This window comes from Musca autumnalis, unplaced genomic scaffold (assembly GCF_047663935.1).
Source record: "Musca autumnalis isolate F117 unplaced genomic scaffold, ASM4766393v1 scaffold_2, whole genome shotgun sequence".
Lineage (NCBI taxonomy): Eukaryota > Metazoa > Arthropoda > Insecta > Diptera > Muscidae > Musca > Musca autumnalis.
Window position 1 is genome coordinate 147,443,910 of NW_027411755.1, and position 17,830 is coordinate 147,461,739.

Here is a 17,830-nt window from a genome sequence, read left to right on the forward strand (position 1 = left end):
CAATGCAACCGACGTTTCAGCCTAATAGTACATTTACATTTACGAAATCGAGTGGATTTCAAGTCTCACAGCCAGTTTCTGTATGTCGAAAGAAGAATGTGTGCGAATGAAACACGTCCAAACTCTTGTGTGTTTTTCATTTTTTGTTTGTTTTGAAGCAAAAGCAAAGTTAAAATTATTTCGAAAACTTAAGTTTGGGCGTGTTTCATTCGCACACATTCTTCTTTCGATATACAGAAACTGGCTGTCAATTCCTTTGTCTATACGTCAAATAAAATCTCATCTGAAATCCATTGGATCTAATTTGACGTTTAATGCTTGGTTTACATTTACGAAATCCACTCGATTTCAACTGTCAAATCCATAGGTTAAACGTCAAATGAAATCCAGATGAGATTTCATTTGACGTTTGAGCTATGGAATTGACAGTTGAAATCGAGTGGATTTCGTAAATGTAAACTTAGCATAAGCAAAGGAATTGACATTTGAAATCGAGTGGATTTCGCAAATTTAAACCTAGCATAATTTTGACGTTATATGAATTCAGGAAAAACAAGGGCTCTATAGATTGTTTACACATGACAGGACAGTTGAGTACATGTATTGATTGTCAAAAACCCAAAACTTCCCTGTGTGACGTGGGCGTCCAAACAACTGCAAAAAACAGTTGTAAAATTATGAATGAAAATCGTCGATTTCTTTTTGTTTCCCGTTCACATATTTTGTTTGTGTTCATGTTCTTTTGTTTTTAACACATTTCAATTATTATCTCACATATGGTCTGTTCCATTACTGCACATTTCTACACATTTTTACTATTTTTTTCGATAACATAAAGGAAAAATCGGTTATCGGAGTAAAAATGTGTAGAAATGTGTAGTACTGGAACAGACCATTATTTTTGCAAAATTGTCAAAAATTTGTTAACCCGACGCCGGCAACCATGTTACTATAGCTGTGTTCCTTTACTTACCTGAAGTTACCATTTTTACCATTTGTTACCATTTTTAACCCCGAAAAGTGGCAAAACTGGAAGCTATTTTTAAGAGAGTGAGAGTGGAGAGAGTGCGAAAATGGCTTTCTCTTCTACCACAGGCTACCAGCAAAATTTCTGCAGGTAAAAATGGCAGAACTGATATTTCGACTTTTGTTTGACGATTATTTCACAATGAAAAAGAAAATGGACGAAAAATAGAAGAAAAAGTCGAACTCTGACAAAACTAAATTAAAAACTGTGAAATAAAAGACGAAAATCGATTTTTTATGTTTCTTTTTGACATTAGGTCTGTACGATAACTTCGCAAGTGAAAAGTACTTGCAAATACTCAGCAAGTTCTCAGTAACGTCTCTTTGCAGATTGTTATCGAACAGCAATTTGCAAAAAACTTGCAAGAAGTCAGGTGATTTGAAGAAGAAGTTGGCGGAAAAGATTAAATAAATAATAAAATAAAAAAGTAGTCACCACAAACTAAAAAAAAGTTATTTTATTTAGAGTATCGTTTTCCATAATTTGTTTAATAATTTTTCCCTTTTTTATTTCTATTTATTTTGATAACCAAACGTTTGTTTATGTTTTTGCCAAGAAGTCCGCCACAAAACATTCAAATTTAAATCAGCTGATCAAACTTGCAAGTTCTTACAAGAAAAATTTTCCTTGCAAAAACTTGTAAACAAAACTCTCCACAGCTCTCCAAAATTCTCTCACTATTGTCTCCAAATTCGCTCTCTTTTGCTGTACAAGTTTGTTATCGAACAGCATTTTGAAAAAGTTTGTGCAAATTTGTACAGATCATGGTACAATAAGAAAGGTAGATGCATCGGCGAATTGCTACAACAAAGCAACTTTTTTTGTAATGTAAACTGTCAAAATTTTCGCCAAATGGTCTCTTGTTGTCTCTTTATATCGCTTGTGTTTGTCTATAAAGTGTAGACATGCTATCTCTTTCTTACCAAATCATATGGTTTTTTGTTTTGATTTTTCATGGCGAATTCCTAGTTTTTTGACGTTTTAGATTCGATCAGCTGGGCTGAGGCATCTACCTTTCTTATTGTACCATGTGCCAGATCTACCATTTTTCCGTTCCTTTACTTTTCTGGTAAAATGTTCATGAGAGAGCAATTATGAGCAATTTTGACACTTTTCCCTTTTACCACCCTTACCATTAAAAAAGTAAAGGAACAAAGCTTATTTTTTACACGCTCAAATTTGTCGAGTAAAAAGACAGTATTGGCAAGAAAATAGCAAAGTTACAAACCATTTTCACCAATACATTCATACTTTTTTCTCTATGCATATTTAAAAATTTATAAACGTCAAAAGAAAACTCATCTGAAATCAATTGGATTTCATTTTACGTTTAAGCAATGGATTTGCAAGTTGAAATCGACTGGATTTCATAAATGTAAACTTACTAATGTCTAAAATTATTATTAATCGTCAAATGAAATCCAATGGATTTCAGATGAGTTTTCATTTGACGTATACGAAAAGTAATTGACAGTTCAAATTCACTCGATTTTGCAAATGTAAACGTACTATTAGAATTTAGCGAACGCCGCTTACTATATCAGTACGCCGTCGTCAACGAACGCACTCGCCTACGCTGTCTACCTGTGACTCAATGCCGCTCATTTTAAAATAACTGTTGAGTTGAAGGTGGCGGAGTTTTTGTTTAGTTTTGTAGTGTTTTGTTAATCGTACGCAAGAATTAGCTTATTGTGTGAAATATTTTAATGTTTTCTGCGAAAAACATTAATGCATTTATTCACATTATCTGTGTTGTTTTATAAATTGAATAATTAATGTAAAAACAGTCGCTTTAAACGTCAAACAAAAGTATCAAAAATTTAATTTAACCTAAAAAAGTTGGGCGGCAAAGACAGACATGTCTGGAAAAAATTCCATTCAAGTGGGCATCAAAGTGCGACCACTGCTGAAAAAGGAGAAGGATCAGCAACCTCTTTGGCGGGTAGTGAATAATTCCATCCAACAAGTAGATTCGCAGAATGATCCATATTATTTTGGTAAGTGAGGAGAAAGAAATGCGCCAAATGTTTTGTTGTTTGATGCGTTTGGATCATCGAAAAAGCCGGACAGACATTTTATCCCATGGACTTTATGCTGTCTTGTTGGCTATGCTGTCATTTTCAAATTTATAAATAACATCCCAAAATATTTGATATAAAAAATTGACTTTTGTGTGCATGATATGAACTTATATGGCACACATAACGGTGCTTTATTCTTAGTCAGACATGTTTATGCGAGACAAGACTGCAGCGAGAAATGCATTTGTGGCACTATGACACAGACTCTGCAACAGCAACGCGTTTCCTATATGATACAAGGAGTGCTTTTCTGTGTGTGCTTTGTTGACAAAAATAGAGACAACTACTACGTCCACTATGCTTTCTCCAAATTTTAAAAATATCTATTTTTAGCAAATGCCTATGTTTTTCCAATTAATTTTGATTTGTCCTAACTTACAAATTGCCACCACAGCTGATAGAGATTTATTAATGTTTTTTGATATTTTGTAGATCACATCTTTGACCAGGATGCCACAAATCAACATATATTTGATAAAATGGCCAAACATATTGTCCATGCAGCCATGCGTGGTTTCAATGGTACGATTTTTGCCTATGGTCAAACATCATCAGGTAAATTTACTTTGGCAAACATATGATTTGTAAGAAAATTTTATTAAATGTTTGTTGTTGTTACAGGTAAAACCTATACTATGATGGGTGATGAAGACAATCCTGGTGTTATGGTTTTAGCCGCAAAGGATATTTTCCGTGAACTTGAACAATTATCTGTACATAGACAATTTCTTCTCAGGTAAATAGTAAACAAAAAGTATTTGAATATTGATATTTGATATGTACAGAAAATATATACATAATAGTTTGATAATTTCTATTCTCCATAGGGGAAGATGGTATATTAAGGATATGATTACATTCGTTATATCATTGTAATAATCATCATAGCATCCACGAAAACATCTGCTCAGTCTAGTATACTATATTCAATGAGCCATTTCAAATTTGACCAAAGCTCCATATGGAACCACTTGTTAAGCTTGTAGTAGTTTACTCTATAGAATAACAAATCCACAAATTAAATATTTATATTAATATCAGTATTTTTCTCACTGCAAAGAATGCCGTTGTCGATTTTCTTCATATTCGTCGGTGATTCGAGTGTAAAGCCAGGTCAGGCAATGTGCGCTTGCTGAGAGCAAGTGAGCGAAAACTTCAATGTAAAATGCATTGAAATGTATGCTCACTTGCTCTCAGTAAGCGCACATTGCCTATCCATGGTGTAAAGCGACTTAAAACATGCTGTCAAATAGTAATTGGAGTTAATACATTTTATACTATGATTAAATGAGTTTTTCTGAAGTGATGGTATATTCATTGTATTCAACAACGGAATAGCTATTTAGGATGATAGGGAAAATTCACGCAGCTTCAAAAGTTATTCCGGACGACTCACTTTTGCTGCGATCCTGCTTTCGACACGTTAGAGTATCGTCTTAAACGGCTATTTCAGCATTACCGATGATATTCCGTTTTGGGTATTTAGCGTAGACTGCAAATTTGTCGAAGAAAATTACAATTTTCATTGGTTTCAGAGATAAAACCTTAAAACGAAGGGTCAATATTGAATAGTGGGGAAGCGTTGGAAATTGATCTCTGCTACCAAAAAATTATATTAAAAACACAAACGTAGTCAAAATCATATCGCTCATTTACTCAAAGAGTGACACATTTCAAAAAATCAAGTTTCGAGAAAACACGTTTTAAGTTGTCGATTGAAATTTGACTTCCCAACTTAAAAAGATTATTATACAAAAACTAAAATAACTAGTTGGACAATATTTTGCAGAGAACTAGCCAGATATTTTTGCTAAATTTCTGTGCAAGTTCAAGCATGACTTGAAGTGTTTTACTGCTTCATAAAAGCAAAAAACTTTTTTGATGATTTATGCCAAACTGCTAGAAAAAAAGTTGAGTTTTAGAGATATCAACTTGAAAATTTTACACAAGATAAAGTAGAAGTCGTAGAAAAAATAGAAATTGCTAACTCAAAAAACCCATTTTTTGAGTTATGCCACTCTTTGAGTAAATGAGCGATATGAAATCATATGGGCTTTGCTGTCATTATCAGTGTATTTTTGACTGAAATCGAATTAGTCTACTTCTGAATACTAAAGAATTGTGATCTACGAATGATGTTCTTAAGTCTATTCTCCAATAGTGTTCCATGTGGTACTGATTAAAATAATTTTTAGAAACTCTATTCTTTGCGGGATAAATAACTGTCGAAAATTCCCAAAATAGATATTTATTTATGATTTTATTATGTGCATAGCCGTAGAATTTTGCGTCCAGTTCGTCTGGTACCTCCTAAAAATATCTGCTAAGATGCATGTATTCCTTAGCTTCCAGATTGTTAATTATTATAATTACATACTTTATTTTTAGGGGAAGTGGTGTTTCCTGCTATGAGGGAGGCTCAACTTTATTTTAGCTAAATAGGAGAGATATTTACAAGGTCCATAGGAGAAAGTGTAAAATCTCAGGACGCAATTTAAAAGAAAATGTTGTTCCCGTGCCCGAGATTTGCGCATGACCATGAGAGAAAGTTTTAAAAACGCGACCGAAGGACGCCTGTGTAGAAAAAATGTTAAAATAATATATCATTGGAATATGTACAAAAAGCACTACATGTGGTCACAAAACTTCTCTACCAAAAATTGTCAACATTGGTCCGAGTTTTTGCATAGCCCCCATATAACGGTATCTCCCAATTTTCGGTATTTTGAGAATTTTAGCAACAATTTTTAAAAGAACTACCAGTAATTTGAATTTCCAGATTCCCAGTGGTCACAAAATTTCTCCCTTAAAAATTGTCAATATATGTCCACGTTTTGGTATAGATAGCCCCCATATGACGGTACCTCCCGGTTTTGTAATTTGTCGTTCCCAGTGGTCGCATAACTTCTCCGCTAAAAATTGTCGACATAGGTCCATGTTTTGGTATAGCCCCTATATAACGGTACCTCCGGATGTTAGCTACATTCTTTGTGCGAACTAGTTGTAATTTGACATTAGATGTTCACAGTGGTCGCATAACTTCTCTACCAAAAATTGTCAACATTGGTCCGAGTTTTTGCATAGCCCCCATATAACGGTATCTCCCAATTTTCGGTATTTTGAGAATTTTAGCAACAATTTTTAAAAGAACTACCAGTAATTTGACATTCCAGATTCCCAGTGGTCACAAAATTTCTCCCCTAAAAATTGTCAATATATGTCCATGTTTTGGTATAGATAGCCCCCATATGACGGTACCTCCCGGTTTTGTAATTTGTCATTTGTTGTTCCCAGTGGTCGCATAACTTCTCCGCCAAAAATTGTCGACAACATGGACCTATGTTTTGTTATAGCTCCTATGTAACGGTACCTCCGGATGTTAGCTACATTCTTTGTGCGAACTAGTTGTAATTTGACATTCGACGAGATTCCCAGTGGTCAAAAAACTTCTTCACCAAAAATTGTCAACATATGTAGGTCCATGTTTTCTTATAGACCCCATATAAAGGCAACGCCCGATTTTAGGTTTTTTGAAGATATTGTCTATATTTTTTTTTACCAGACTAACTGTCGAGTAGCTATGGCATAAAGAAGAAAATATTGGTTGTACCGATGATATTTTTGAAAATTCTATATTAATTTTTACCTATTTCGCCTTTCAAAAAACAGGTTATTATTAAATTAAATACTTAAAATTTTGTAGCATATATCACCAATATTTTTGAAAATTTAACATAGCTGAAGCCAAGGTTTACCCTTTTAGAACACGCGACTCGTGATTGTATATTATACAAATTAAATACTTTTGGATAAAATGAAATGTTTTTGGACGTGGCAAAAAATATTGGCCTTAAAAGATAATATGCGTGGAAGCTGTGGCTATATTTATGTTAAAAAATTTGTGAAAATGGGTTGAAGCCACCATGTCTTTTTTTGTTTTCTCTGGATTTGTGAGTAAACCACACTTCTCTCGAGTTTCCTGTCAAAGTAAAAGCAGAAGCAAACTAAATAAGGATTATCTCACTAGTGTAGTACTTTTCAAAATTTCGTCTGCTTCTACCATTAAATGATGCTGACATTTTGAAGCCAGATTTACAGTGTTTTTTGAAATTTTCTTCTAATTTCATTCCGCAAACAGGTTTTTCAAAAAACCATATATAGGATTGTAGTACTTGCGATTCTAAGTTATTTGATGTGAATATTGTGAATGTAGTCTGCACAGATTCATAGAAATCTGCATCCAAATGCGAACATTTTGTGCGAACATTTTTCTAAAAATCGTATTTTTCGGGCCTAATTTTAACAATTGTCATTCGATTTCTTCGTACTTGATTGCACATTTTAGTTTTTTACGTTCCTGATCCAATAAATCATTCCCCGTGAAAATCCATCTACTAAAACGCGAGTTACAAGAAATTCCAAAGTAGAAAAATCATCTAAAATTGTTTTTGCAAATATCGCGTAGTTTGTCACGTTTTCTACGGTTCGTTTCCACTGCAATGAAAAAACTAGTACAGCATCTTCGTTTTAGCGGAAACAGAGATTTGAAAACTTCACTGATAAGGGAGCTACATTCATTTTATCCGAAAAAATAGTGTGTGATGCTACATCCACGGTTCTTGATTGATCGCCTTGAAATAGATATATTTCGATATAGATTTTCATGGTGAACACTGAAATCGGATGCGGACAAAAATTGTATGCACTTTGCGCAAATTAGCGATATTTTATAGGTTTTTTAGTGCTTAGATGCAGCCGATGCTACATCTTAGCCTCCAAATTAAATTTCGAAAAATGTATACAAATTAAAAGATATGGTCTTGCTGTACATGAAAATCACATGCGGACAAAATGATTTTGATAATTACGCGATTTACACGTATTTTAAAATGCATATAAATTAAAATGGGTTATTTGACCTCTGTTTCCATTTCAGAAGCTTTGAGATATATCCTCATCAACCCAATTACGTTCCCTAATGGGAAAGCTTTAATATGAATGTCAATAAAGCAAAATCCGTCTATTTTATTGGGAGATTTAAGCAAAATGAAGGAAGTATTCCTATAGATTTTTCCAATATTTTCTACTACATAATTCATGTGAAAAAATATTTTGTCAAATAAAAAAATTCTTTTTTGTCCAAAATATGTACATATGTGCTTATTTTGGCTGTAACATCAAAACAATAACACCAATATGTACGATTGTAGTCACATTTGATTCGCCGTGAAGTTTTGATCCACAACAAATTTTTATGTAATTTTATGACCACTAAATGGGCCTTAATTTTGAAAAAATCGGACTTATATTCAATAATTTATCAATTTTATGTACATTCCGCGAATTCTGTGTAACATTTTGCAGGTATTATGCAATCTACTCGCTGAAGTCACTTCGAGAGAACTTTTTTGTAACAATTGTGCTCATTAAAATAATTAGCGTTTTTATAATATTTTCTTTCTTAAAAAGCGAAATAAAAGCGCCATAACTTTTGTCCGCAACAACCAAAAATTGGCTCGCGACCAGATTCATACTGGGAATTTTTTTCTTAACCTACATATCAAAAATCGTGGATGTAGCGCGAAAAAAATTTATCCTTTTTTTCTGAAATGGAATATGAAATATTTGACAATATTCGTGATATATTCATTGTTATATTAAACTTCACAAAACAAAAAAATACTAAAACATAACTTTTATTCGAGTAGCTATGGCATAAAGAAGAAAATATTGGTTGTACCGATGATATTTGGTTTGTCTTTTTACGTACTGAACTTTACTGAACATTTTTTCTTCAGTAAAGTTTTGACAATTGTATAATTGAAATGTTGATAAACATTACTGAAGAAACAATGTTCAGTAAAGTTCAGTACGTAAAAGGACAAACCTATTTTTGAAAATTCTATATTAATTCTTACCTATTTTATAATATGTTGGTAATATACATATGAGTAGTTATGATGTAAAGGAGGCAAATTATAATCAATGCAATCATTTTTTTTTAATTTTTATGTATAGTTTGTAAGAACAATAATGTTTAATATTTTATTTATAGAGTAGCTATGAAGTAAGGTGGAATCTTTGTAATTATATCTGAATTGGCCATTGAATTATCCACATGGCTTCGATTGCAAAGTAATGAAAAATAAAATAAATAAAATAACTGTAATTTGAAATTTGAGATCCCAGTGGTATAACCCCATAAAACGGTACCATCGATTTCAGTTTTTCTTTTAGTTTTTATCTACATTTTCGGGGTAGATTGGATGTCCTTTGGCATTTACGGTTCTCAGTGGCTAAAAACTTCTCTAACAAAAATTGTGGACGTAGGTTGAGCACGTAGTGGTGTAGCCCCCATATAACGGTACCGCCCGATTTCAGGTATTTTCAAGTTTTAGCTGACCGAAGTAGCTAAAATTAGGTGTTTGAGGTGTCCCAGTGGTCAAGAAACTTCTTCACCTAAAATTATGGGATTTGGTACTTCATGGTGGATGTTGATTTGGAAATTAAAACTAATATCTTTAAATATACATAATCCCTAAAGTCTTTTAACAAATATTTATTATTATCAAATTTGAATTGTCTTTGTATTTTCAGAGTGGGATATATAGAAATCTACAATGAGAAGATTTTTGATTTACTTAATAAGAAAAATCAGGATTTGAAGATCCATGAAACTGGAAATGGGCTTATCACGGTGAACTGTGAAGAAAGTATTATAACGTCCGAAGAGGATTTATTATATCATCTAACACAAGGTAGCAAGGAGCGTACTGTTGGCGAGACCAATATGAATGAACGATCTAGTAGATCTCATGCCATATTTCGTATTGTAAGTTCTCAATAATGCATCTTTGTTCCATATTTTAGGTAATTATATTATTTCCTTTAGATTATTGAATCACGAAAAGTAGATCGCAGTGAAGATGATGCTGTCATACAAAGTGTTCTGAATCTTGTTGACTTGGCTGGTTCAGAACGTGCAGATCAAACTGGGGCTCGTGGTACGCGCCTTAAGGAGGGGGGTCACATTAACAAAAGTCTTTTGTTTTTAAGTAATGTTATAAAACGTTTGTCCGAAAATGAAGATGATAAATATATAAGCTATCGAGATTCGAAGCTTACGCGCATATTACAAGATTCATTGGGTGGCAATGCTTTGACAGCTATTATTTGTACCATAAAACCAACAGCAATTGAAGAAACTCAATCTACATTGAGGTGGGTAATTATTTTGGAAGAAGTTCTGTTTTACATTTACTTAATAACAATTTACGTGTTTTTCTTTCTTACTACAGTTTTGCCTTACGTGCCAAGAGCATTAAAAATAAACCACAAGTTAATGAAACTGTTTCGGATGCCACAATGATGAAACGTTTGGAACGTGAAGTTAAAATGTTACGTCTACGTTTGGCTGAAGAACAAAAGAAAAATGAAAGTCAAATTAAAGTGCGTCAATTGGAGCAACGCATTCGCAATGAAGATTTAAAAATTATTTCATGCAACTCCTTGCATAGAAATCGTGAAAAACGTCGTCGTACATGGTGTCCTTCATCAAATTTAAATACATCATCAGGGCTGCCGGTTCCATCGGCTTTGCCGGTGCCAACCTCTGCACTGCCGGTACCCACATTCAATAATGGAAATGCTAGTGCAATACCATCACGTTTGCAACCTCCGAAATCCTTTTATTTTACGCCATTAATTACGTGTAGACCCACGGATCCACCACCTGCTCCTAAGCTATCAACGGGAGAAACAATTTCCGAAATTGATGAAGAATTTGCTCCTGCCGAAATGATAAACTTTGATCGATTATCACCCTTGTTAACACCAAAATCGAATATGCCACGTTGTAGCATGACTCCTAAGGTTACATCAAATTCAAAATTAACGTAAGTACAACTTTAAAATATCTTTAATTACTAACTTCATTGTTTTGTGGACTTGTTAACTGCACAGTTACTAAAAAAAAATAATTTCCAAATTATAACTAATTTCACATTCATCATCCATATGCTTTTAATTCCACCTACTTTGCTTTTGTTAACCTACACACCTTAGTTTAGAATCTGTTGAACAAGATTTTATGGAATTGCAAAGCTTTACTAATTTGGAGGATCGATTTGAGGTTCAACATGAAACGGATTTATCATTGAAACAAATGGTCAACTCATTAACGAATCGCATATCGCTACTTGAAAATGAACGTATCGAATATATTCAACTCAAAGATGAAATAAAAGTTACTCGTGAAAATCTAACCGAGTATGAAACAAAGTAAGTAAAAAATGGAAAATAACGCTATGTAGTAAAAATTGCAGAGTTGTTTGGGATTTTTTAAAGTACTTTGTGGAAATGTTATTGCTTCGTAGAAACGTTGATTTTTTCTATTTTGTGTGTTTTTTTTTCAGTTGCACATTCTTGACAGTTGATCTATAAAAAATGGAATCTCTTTATATTCCTCCTAGATGTATTTTTAATGAAAGTTACTATGTGTTGAGTTATAGTTATGGGAATTAATGATGTTCGGTTTGAGTAACTTAATTTTAGTTTAATTAATTTACAGGTTCAATGAACTTTTTAGATGCAAATCTTAAAGTTTTACTCTTTAAGACAGTAAAGTGCGAGGATGGGTTAAGGGAAACTCTTGAGGCCGACATTTTAAAATACTTCATTAATCATTTCGTGTGTATTTGTTTTTTAGTTGGTGTAATGATTTACATATTCATAATGACTCCGGTTATTTAACATGTACAGAATCTGTAACCAAACAATGGTTATAATTCTATTGTATTTCTATTAACGTTGTATAATTAATTGTTTTGTATATATGAACTGGGTATTTTGTCTGCAGGCGTTACTTACCTGGAATTCCTGTTTATTGGGCGTATTTATGTGGATTATGCAATGATTTTACATTGTCGGAATATCATATTACACTGTTTGTAATATTTTAAGTCGAGGATTGTTAATCAATAAAACTTCATCCTCAAGGTCAAAATAGTCTAGCCGATTTTTTATCATTTTATCTCAGTTTCTGGTTCTAAATTCTAGGAAACAACCAACAACAACAAAAATGTACCTAAGATCTCAATCAATAACTTTCTACGAATGGTTTTATAGCAAAAAAGAAATAATTAAAAAAATTCAGTTACAGTGTTTTATATAAATGCTCTAAAAAGTAGAAAATAATTTTTCTCTTAGCCTCAATAAGAATATCCTTCTTCTTGATGGGATCTCTCAAATAGCACGCATGCCGATTACACTGTGCAACAAAATGGAGGTGAACGTCTGGGGCACGGAAAATTCCTCTTGGGGAAGAAAGTTCTTGGTGAGTATATAAAGAAACCCGAAACTTCCGCGGTATGGCGTGATAAAGTTTTTGCTAGAGACCCTGTAAGGCAGCAGGAGTTGATTTTTTCGCGGGGCAATTTTTTCGCGGTTTCGTGGTCCTTTTGTGCACTTACCCTGTTTTTGTACAGAAAAAGTCTATTTTTTTTTTTATATTCGTTACAGAACATACAAAAACACATTTTTTTTCTGAGCAAACAGAGGTAAATGTCAAAAATGACTATGAAAACGCGACAAAATCGATAAGTTGTCAATGAGAGCCGTACCTAAAATGTTCTGAGCCATTTTGCAGAACATTTCGAAGCTGAAAAACGTCATCTTGCGGTACTTTTATAGCGGCTCTTAAAATATAAGACGAAAAGGACGAAATAAACGGAAGCCAGTTAAAAGGTCGAAGTGCTCTACGAAAATAATCCTCATTCGATTTGACTGCAGGCATGTAATCTCAAAAATAAGCTAAAACAACAGTGAACAAAGATATAACGCTAATTCCTGATGCCTTACAGGGTCTCTAGCAAAAACTTCATCGCGCCATAACGCGGAAGTTCGACTCTCGGCGGATCTATCCTTTGGGATTCTTAATATACTCACCAAGGACTTTCATCTCTAAAAGAATTATTCTGTCCCAAAATTTGTGTTCACAGTGTTATTACCCTATAATTTTGTCACAGTTTTCAATTTGCAAGCGTTTTATTTGAGAAAACACATAATTAATCAGCCCTATTCTGAACTCATGAGAGTTGGGAATTTTTTCCCATTCCCACATTTTCGTATTCTGAATAAAATTTTTGTGGGAGATTTTTCCCATTTCCCATCTCCTCTCATTCTGAATGAAGTTCGAATTGGGAATTTGTTCCCATGGGAAAAAAGTATACATTCTCTATTTTGAATTGTGGGAGAATTTTGTGTCTTTTTGTGGGAAAAATCTCCCCAGCAAACAGTGTGCGAGTTTGAAGTTTTGAAAAGTTTCAAGAAATTTCATATTTTTATGAAATTTCATATTTTAAGACATCTACAAGACAAAATTATTGCAAATATTAACTTCGTTCCAGAACTAAAAAGTTTTTACACATTTTTACCCGAAATGCGTTCCCGTACACCAAAAAAGTTGCAAAATGTTCACTTCTCTTTGAACAAAAATTGCGCTGAATAGCTTTCTCTTTAGAAACTTTTTACACGGCAAAATTTGAGCGAGCAAAAATGTGCAACATGTTTGCCGCCTTCTGATTGGCTGACACGCCGACTTTGACATTAGTTCCAGATTTTTTGACGTACATTTTGAAAAAATGTGTGCGGTGAACTCATTTTTGACAGCTTTCTCTTTTGCACATTTTACCATTAAAAAGTACTGGAACGAAGCTATGTATTTATAAACGGCATGTGTTTGCTTAATAAAAGCATACAAAATGTACTGTAAAAAATGTCAATAGAAGACTTCGGATTTTGTATATTCTTAATTTAATGGAAATGGACGGATTTCTTGGGTCAAAAAGAGCATGGCTGACTTCCGTATCGTCAGTCGCTTAACAAATGCCTGCAAATGAGCGTATGTGCCAAATTATTGTTTTGATTGTAAAAAAATGTGGGTTGGCTTTTCTTTTGATTTTAAGGCATACAAATGATCTATTAACAATTCAATAAATTTGTGTTGCCAAAATAATTTTTCAAAACTGATGTTTTTGTTTTTCATAACACCGATTAGACGAAAAAAATCAATATAATAAATGTGAATATGTACGCAAAAATATGTAATAATTGAGAAAAAATATCAGAATTTATCTTTTTGAATTTTTAACAAATCTGCAAAATACGAGGTTAACGATCATTAGGAATAAATAAAACTAGCGATATACTCGTTAAATCCCTAACTCAAATTATTCCGAAAGGACATCAACATAAAATTTTTAAATTCGTTACAAACTTAAAAAGTTCCTATTATTTTATACACAAAAAGTATGTTTGCCTAACCCCCTGTTTTTGTAACTATTTTTTTGTTCGTTCGTCTATATTCGTAATAATTCAGGCATCCATAGCTCAGCCCACAGATGACATACGGACCTAATGTTTCGTAGACGCGTTCGACATATAGTTAAGAATTCCTCTTTTAAATATCAGAGCTCTACATTTGCGCTGAGGCCAGTAAATCGATCTACAAAATTTGACAATTCGTGTGAGAAGAATAAAAACTTTTACAAAAACAGGGGGTAACAATTAAAAAATGCACGTTTGACTACGTTTGTCTTTATTCACTAAAAAAATTAAAAATTAATGCACGGTTGTTGAATTAGGCGACATTTAATTTTGCTTAGCTAATTCAAAAACCGTGAATTCAATGCAAAGATGCATTTTGTATTATAAAACAAAATTACAGCCCCCAAAAGTATGAAATAATAATTTGGTGCTCCCGCGTCGTTGAGAATACGGAATTCGTGGGAATGGGAAATTTTAATCCCATGGGAAACAGCTCCCATGAGAATGTTCAGAATAGTGGTATTTGTTTGTTTGTTGGTATAGCTTATTACAGAAATAAACCACACTTTAGACGGTGCCTGGTCGGTCTAACAATTAAAAGGGATGGAGTTTTATTTGAGATGACGACTTCTATTTTGCTTTTCAAAATAGTCAGGCTTAATCCCATAGTCGTTGTTTTAATATTTTTTTGAAACAATTTTAATTTATTAGTGGAAAAAATTGGGTAAGGCAGGGAAGGCTATTGTTTCGGATCTGGCTACATATGGTTTTGTTTGCAAGTGAAGTTGTTCGAGTTTAGGTGGTGCAAAAGAAATTCTCAGAGTGTTTCTTTGGACACACAAAGAGTATAAAAGTTTCTTATTGAAAACAAACAAGATAACTGTTCAGGATCTGTGGAGAGCTCCGAAACTATAGTCTACCTGCCTTATCCCTTGGTAAACATCGCCAATTTTTCTCACAAATAAATTAAAGTTGTTTTAATCAAATATTTTTTTTAATATTCATATATTGTCATCCAAATCTGAAAATTGTGCAACGTTTTAGGTCGAGGTCAACTGCAACTGTGTTAAAAATGAGATTTGAACCATGCAGGCAACTAAGCAAGTTATGGTTATGAATTTTTTACAAGAAATCTACCTAACTTTTAAAAAAGTCCTTGTTTTTATCTGTATGGTCACATCAGAATTGCATAAATTTCTGACAAATGGCTGCATACGAAACACTGTTTTTAGTTTGCGGTGCCCACTGTAGCTCGAAAATGAATAAACCGATTAGCATATGTTTGTGTGCGATCATTAAGAACCTAATAATCTTGTCCTTAAACGAAACGGAATTAAAACATATCCATTTTTAAAAGAAGGTGAACTGTCAAAGTCAAAATTTCAATTTTAACCATAAAATTGTTTTAAAAATTCTCTTGCTTAAGGACAAGCTTTTTATGTTTATAATAACTCGCAAAAACAGGATCATCCGGTTTTCGAGCTACAACGGGCACCGCTTTCAAAAATGCCATTTTGAGATAACCACGTTTTAAACTAAGTAAGTACTAAGTAAGTATTCTCAGCTAATTTTAGCCCTATCGACTTTTTTGCAACATATTCTATTCTATCTGCACTTTAAAATGAAGGAAGGTCATGGCATCAGACACTATCACAAAAGATTCGAATCATCGGTATAACTACAGTTACATGTAGCCAATGTATAACTTGTCCGAGTTCCCAATGGAGTTCTTGCAAGAGTAGATTGCTAAAACACTATTCTCAGCTCTACGATATTTATTTTTATACCCTCAGCCTTTTGGCTACACTTTGATACGATGAAAATGTGTATCATTGAAATTATGGTTTTAGACCCCAAGTATGTTTTTGGACGAAATCTGTTTCAGACGATTTAACCCACATAAAGCTACTGGTTGTTTAAATGGTTGAAAAAATTGACGTAAAACTCGGATATTTTCGCATACTTTTGTGAGCTTTTTTGCGTTTTCTTATAGTATTGTCTGTTATTTGTCGCTCCACGCGTATAAAGTTTTTTTTAGCCTATGCATTTCCACGCATTTGGCCTAAAACGCAAACAATTCCGAAAAAATCGATTTTTTGTAACTTTCGATTTTGGACGAAACATTTAAATACGCCATATAAATTTAATCGTAAATGTTACATCCATATAAATTCAGGGATTTTTTAGGAATGTAGTAAGAGTATTTTCTGAACGAAAAACCAAGAGATTGGGAAACATTTATACACCTATATTTATCCGTCAAAGTTTTCGGCGTTTTTAAAATAAGGCCCAATTTAGTGAAAAAAGTTATTAGAAACATTGTGGCGTTTTTTTTTTTTTTTTTTTGGGATATCGTTTGCAATTTTGTTTTTTTTTTTTTTCAAAATAGTCTGGCTTAATCCCATTGTTGTTGTTTTAATATTTTAAAACAACTAGTTTATTAGTGGAAAATATTTGGCATTGTTCGCCAAGGGGTAAGGCAGGGAATACTATAGTTTCGATTCTCGCCACAGAATCTCATCAGTTCCCTTGTTTTTTGTATGTGGATATTCTCCACCGAAGTTATTTTTCAATAACTTCTTCAACAAAAAACTTGTTATACCCAAACATCAATCGTCAGCTCGAAGTATATAGGTAAGCGAAGAAAAAAGTTCAATGAGAAGTTTTTCCTTGGCAACCTCACACAACTCCGACGAAAGTGTCTGCGATTGTTTTCGCAAACCTTTTCCACTAGTATGTGTCGTCGAATTTCGACGAATGCACACACCAAAATTTGGTTGGTCTGCTTTACAGCAAAAACAACACACGTCGTGCCAGTGTCTTCAATTAGAAACTTTGTGGCGTTTTTTTTTTTTGGGATAGCGTTTGCAATTTTGTTTTTTCAAAATATTCTGGCTTAATCCAATTGTTGTTGTTTTAATATTTTAAACCAACTAGTTTATTAGTGGAAAAGATTTGGCATTGTTCGCCAAGGGGTAAGGCAGGGAATACTATAGTTTCGATTCTCGCCACAGAATCTCATCAGTTCCTTCGTTTTTTGTATGTGGATATTCTCCACCGAATAAACAATAAAATATTAAAACAACAACAATGGGATTAAGCCAGACTATTTTGAAAAAGAAAAAAGTTATTTATTTTTCAAAAATATAATTTTCACAAAAAATTGTAAGTTGTCTCGCAAAAAAAATATCTTTGCTATGTGGGTTAAAGTCGATTTAGCCCGTCTGTCAGTCAGTCCGGCTGGCTGGAGCGTACGATATCGTTCGAATGGATCAACTGATTTGGTCCGAAATTTGTCTGTCGTTATATTTTCTTCAAACTTAGATCGTGTTCGAAGATGGACCTTATCGGTCCACTTCTTCGGGTACTTCCCCACGGGTACCTCCCCCACAAAATT

At 33.3% G+C, this 17,830-nt stretch overlaps 1 protein-coding gene across 2 annotated transcripts in view; it reads left to right on the forward strand.

The window, feature by feature from the left end:
* The first annotated feature begins 2,536 nt into the window (after positions 1-2,536).
* Positions 2,537-17,830, forward strand: part of cmet (CENP-meta) — a 48,346-nt gene continuing 33,052 nt past the window's right edge. The window contains exons 1-7 of one of the 2 annotated variants that reach the window (XM_073969509.1): positions 2,537-3,024; positions 3,541-3,663; positions 3,730-3,844; positions 9,706-9,940; positions 10,001-10,329; positions 10,407-11,003; positions 11,173-11,388. In XM_073969509.1, the coding sequence (XP_073825610.1) occupies positions 2,886-3,024; positions 3,541-3,663; positions 3,730-3,844; positions 9,706-9,940; positions 10,001-10,329; positions 10,407-11,003; positions 11,173-11,388 (1,754 nt within the window). In that variant the 5' untranslated portion in view covers positions 2,537-2,885. The remainder of the gene's footprint in view (positions 3,025-3,540; positions 3,664-3,729; positions 3,845-9,705; positions 9,941-10,000; positions 10,330-10,406; positions 11,004-11,172; positions 11,389-17,830) is intronic. The other variant, XM_073969510.1, reaches the window with a different exon arrangement.